At 37.7% G+C, this 3,201-nt stretch overlaps 1 protein-coding gene across 2 annotated transcripts; it reads left to right on the top strand.

Annotated features, from left to right (window-relative positions):
* Positions 1–93: 93 nt before the first annotated feature.
* Positions 94–2,234, top strand: LOC117953304 (extended synaptotagmin-3-like). 2 transcript variants are annotated; one of them, XM_034886195.1, is made up of 5 exons: positions 94–298; positions 433–538; positions 826–875; positions 1,078–1,129; positions 1,171–2,234. In XM_034886195.1, exons 1-4 carry the CDS (start codon positions 150–152, stop codon positions 1,115–1,117), a joined length of 345 nt encoding a protein of 114 aa, XP_034742086.1. In that variant the 5' UTR covers positions 94–149; the 3' UTR covers positions 1,118–1,129; positions 1,171–2,234. The 2 variants fall into 2 exon arrangements, with proteins under 2 accessions (XP_034742086.1, XP_034742085.1); XM_034886194.1 differs by having other exon boundaries at positions 1,078–2,234.
* The last annotated feature ends 967 nt before the right edge of the window (positions 2,235–3,201 follow it).

Below are 3,201 nucleotides of genomic sequence, written 5' to 3'. Positions count from 1 at the left end.
GAAAAAGGCTGCAATGAAACAAAGAGTGAAAAATTTAAAGGGGTCTGAATACTTTCCGTACCCACTGTATATATAAAAGTCAGTAGTATTTCCTTGGTTTAAATGCTGTAACTGAGTCCAACATAATACATACATAATTTTCTCTTGAAATGTATGTTGCCTGCAGGAACCTATTCCGCTTCAGCGAGAATGGCACAGACTCTTATGTCCGCCTGTATTTTCTCCCTGACCAATCCTGGATTCACCGCAAGAGGACACAAGTCAAGAAGAAGACAGTCGATCCACTCTTCAATCACAAGTAATCTTCATCCTACATCATGCATCTGTATGGAGAAAAAAAGCTATTTTTGTAGCTGCTGTATGTTTTAAGGCTCAGAGGTTGAGACAGTGTCTGGAAAGTGTCTCTTTCTGCCATTTTCTCTTTCTTCACAGGTTTGAATTCGATGTTACACTTCAAGAAGCACAAACCAGGAAGTTGGATATTGCAGTTAAAAATGGCAAAATGTTCCACTCACGGGAGAGTAAGGACATTGGCATGGTGGGCAATAATACTTGCAATAGACTGTTTGTTTGTTTTTTCATTTATCAATTTCACAAGATATAAACGGGTATGGGCAGTTTCAATGCTCTATGCAGTCCAACGGTGTCATCGTTGGGACAAATATTTCCAACTTAAGCGCATTATTGTGCAGTGTAAAGTTTTTATTTCTAACATAAAATATATTGCAAAACTAATGTCTTGGTTGCAGTGGTTGTCACACTATTGCAATTTGCAACTCCGTCTGGATAAGTGACTGAATTTTCCAGTTCTGCTCCTGTCCCCAGGTGCTGCTAGATCTTTCACAGTTGGATATAGCCAAAGGCATCACCGAATGGTACGCGGCCCACTTTTCTTTTTTTATTTACATGACTTGGGTAAACATTGGCTGAAGCATTCTGAATGGAAGTTCCAATACTTTGTAAGGTCATTGTGGTGTACATTTCCCAGTCAATAGAAATCATATATTGCATATTGGGGAAACATGGCTTATTTGGTTCAATAATATTGATATGAATATTGATCTCTTTCCTCTTAAGGTATGAGCTCACACTGCCCGGGCTGAAGAAATTCAACTAGTGGGCAGAGCTGTAGAACTTCTGTTTTCAAAGCAGCTGCAAGGCCAAATGCAAACCGGAAAAATGCTTGGGTAGCGGCATGTTTCTTTGTCTTCCTTATCATCGTGGCCAAGTTGGGCTTTCCTGAAGCATCACTTAACCCATCTCGGATACTGGAAATGTTGTTACTGTATGTCAAAGGCTGTACGCTTGCAGGGACATATAGTAATATTTCATTCAACCCTCCTACTCAGGGTCTTACTTGAAATAAAGTTTTTAATTGTTACGCGTTTGTCCCACTTACAGATATCCCCCATGATATAACGAAATATTCATTCTTATTCATGCTTTTGGTATCCCACATAATGCAATGTATCATTTTATGATCCAACTTAATGTAGCTTATTTGTATTGACAAGCACAACACAACAATTCGAAATAATAATGCAATTTCTTTGCATTTATTTTCCATAGTATACAATGTATTCTAATTAATCAGAACATGTTTATATTTATGCTTTATCAAAAAATTTGATAATTTCTTTAATGTAGATCTGTTTTGTGGGAGGGTTGGTTTTATGTTGAGCTGAGCCAAAGTTATTCTTTTTGTTTTTTTGTGTTAATATGTGTATTAATAGTTATGTAATATGTCATAGTTTAAATAAATGGAAAAGCAAGTGTGTTTGTTGCAATGCAGGAGTCATTACATGTTGAGGATGGGTTGCACATGTTAATATACATATACATATTCTCAGCTGGAAGAAGCCAAATACTGAGCAGTCCTTATAAAGAAGTCAGTTCATTAGAAGAGAAACAGCATCCGAGCAAGGCACGTGATAAATATTTATAGTTCTTTGCTTAAACGCACCTTGACAATAGTGAGGGAGTGATTACATATTTTATACCTAACCCTTCAGATTTATCACCTGGTATTTAAGTAATGATCAATTTCAACATTTAAAATACTATCACACTCTCACAAACAAGCTTCATAAAGTGTATTAATAAAATAGCTTTCTGCATGTGTGTAGAATTTAATTGAAAAACCAAGCTAATTCATTAAGGTGTGCAACACGTCCTATTACATAGTTACAACTATTTTCACAATACATTTGGAGGCTTATATCTTGACTGCCATTGACCTGTGGTAGCAATCTATTCTAAATACATTGTTGACTGCTTTTAATTGTAAAAAGTTGGTCAAGAATTTGGTCTAATGGTAAACTGTTCAATCTGTTGTCCTTTAGTATTATACAGTTGGAAAATGTATTACCAATTTACAGTTTCTGGTGTTTTTGAATTGGCACTGTAAATGACTGTGGAATTTGTTTTCAACATTTTCATAGCAAAATAAAAATCTTTAAGAAAATAAATGTTTTTTCTCTTAAAATTGTTTTAGTGAGAGTGATGGTTTCTTTATTGACACACCATTACATTCAGTCTTTTCGTTTATTGTACGTGTAAGGCCTGGAATATGGACCGTTTTCCATTGTAAAGGTCGGGGGTACTTTGCCCAAAGTATGCAGGACTCCAGCCCTTACCTGCACCCTCGCGAGCCCAAGTAGTCCTAGCTGAGGCCAGAGTCAATTCCACCCCGGTCTATCAAGTGGGTATACCGCTAAACCCGATACAACTTTTATAGATAAGCCAATACAATTATATTTCTATTCCAACACACTGTATATGTACAGTATATACTCTTCAACAATTTACAACCTGCCATTACCGTCCCCTTATTGTATCACCATCAGTGTCCCCCCACCCCACGCTCACAACACAATGGACTATTCCATCACTAGGCTTGCTGCACCTAAACATTGTGTTGCTAGGGGCACTGGAACTTCCCATGGAGATGTATACTCCGAGAGTGGAAGTTATCTGCACAACATCAAATACTCAAGCAGCGTTATGATCACAGTGTGAATTTTAAGGCACGGCATATGAGGGAAATTAGATTAAATGTTGTTGGTAAAATTCCTAACGGCAACCTTGTTTTGAATTTGAGCCACGTTAGCTGACGTAATAATCGACCCGGTGTCGTGCCAATGTACTTATCCCCGCCAGGATCTGTATCCCCTGGCCGCGGGAGCGCGCATACACACAGAG

Source organism: Etheostoma cragini, chromosome 11 (genome assembly GCF_013103735.1).
Source record: "Etheostoma cragini isolate CJK2018 chromosome 11, CSU_Ecrag_1.0, whole genome shotgun sequence".
NCBI classification, from domain to species: domain Eukaryota; kingdom Metazoa; phylum Chordata; class Actinopteri; order Perciformes; family Percidae; genus Etheostoma; species Etheostoma cragini.
Note: the sequence above shows the minus strand (reverse complement) of the source record. Positions and strands in the feature narration are given on the sequence as shown.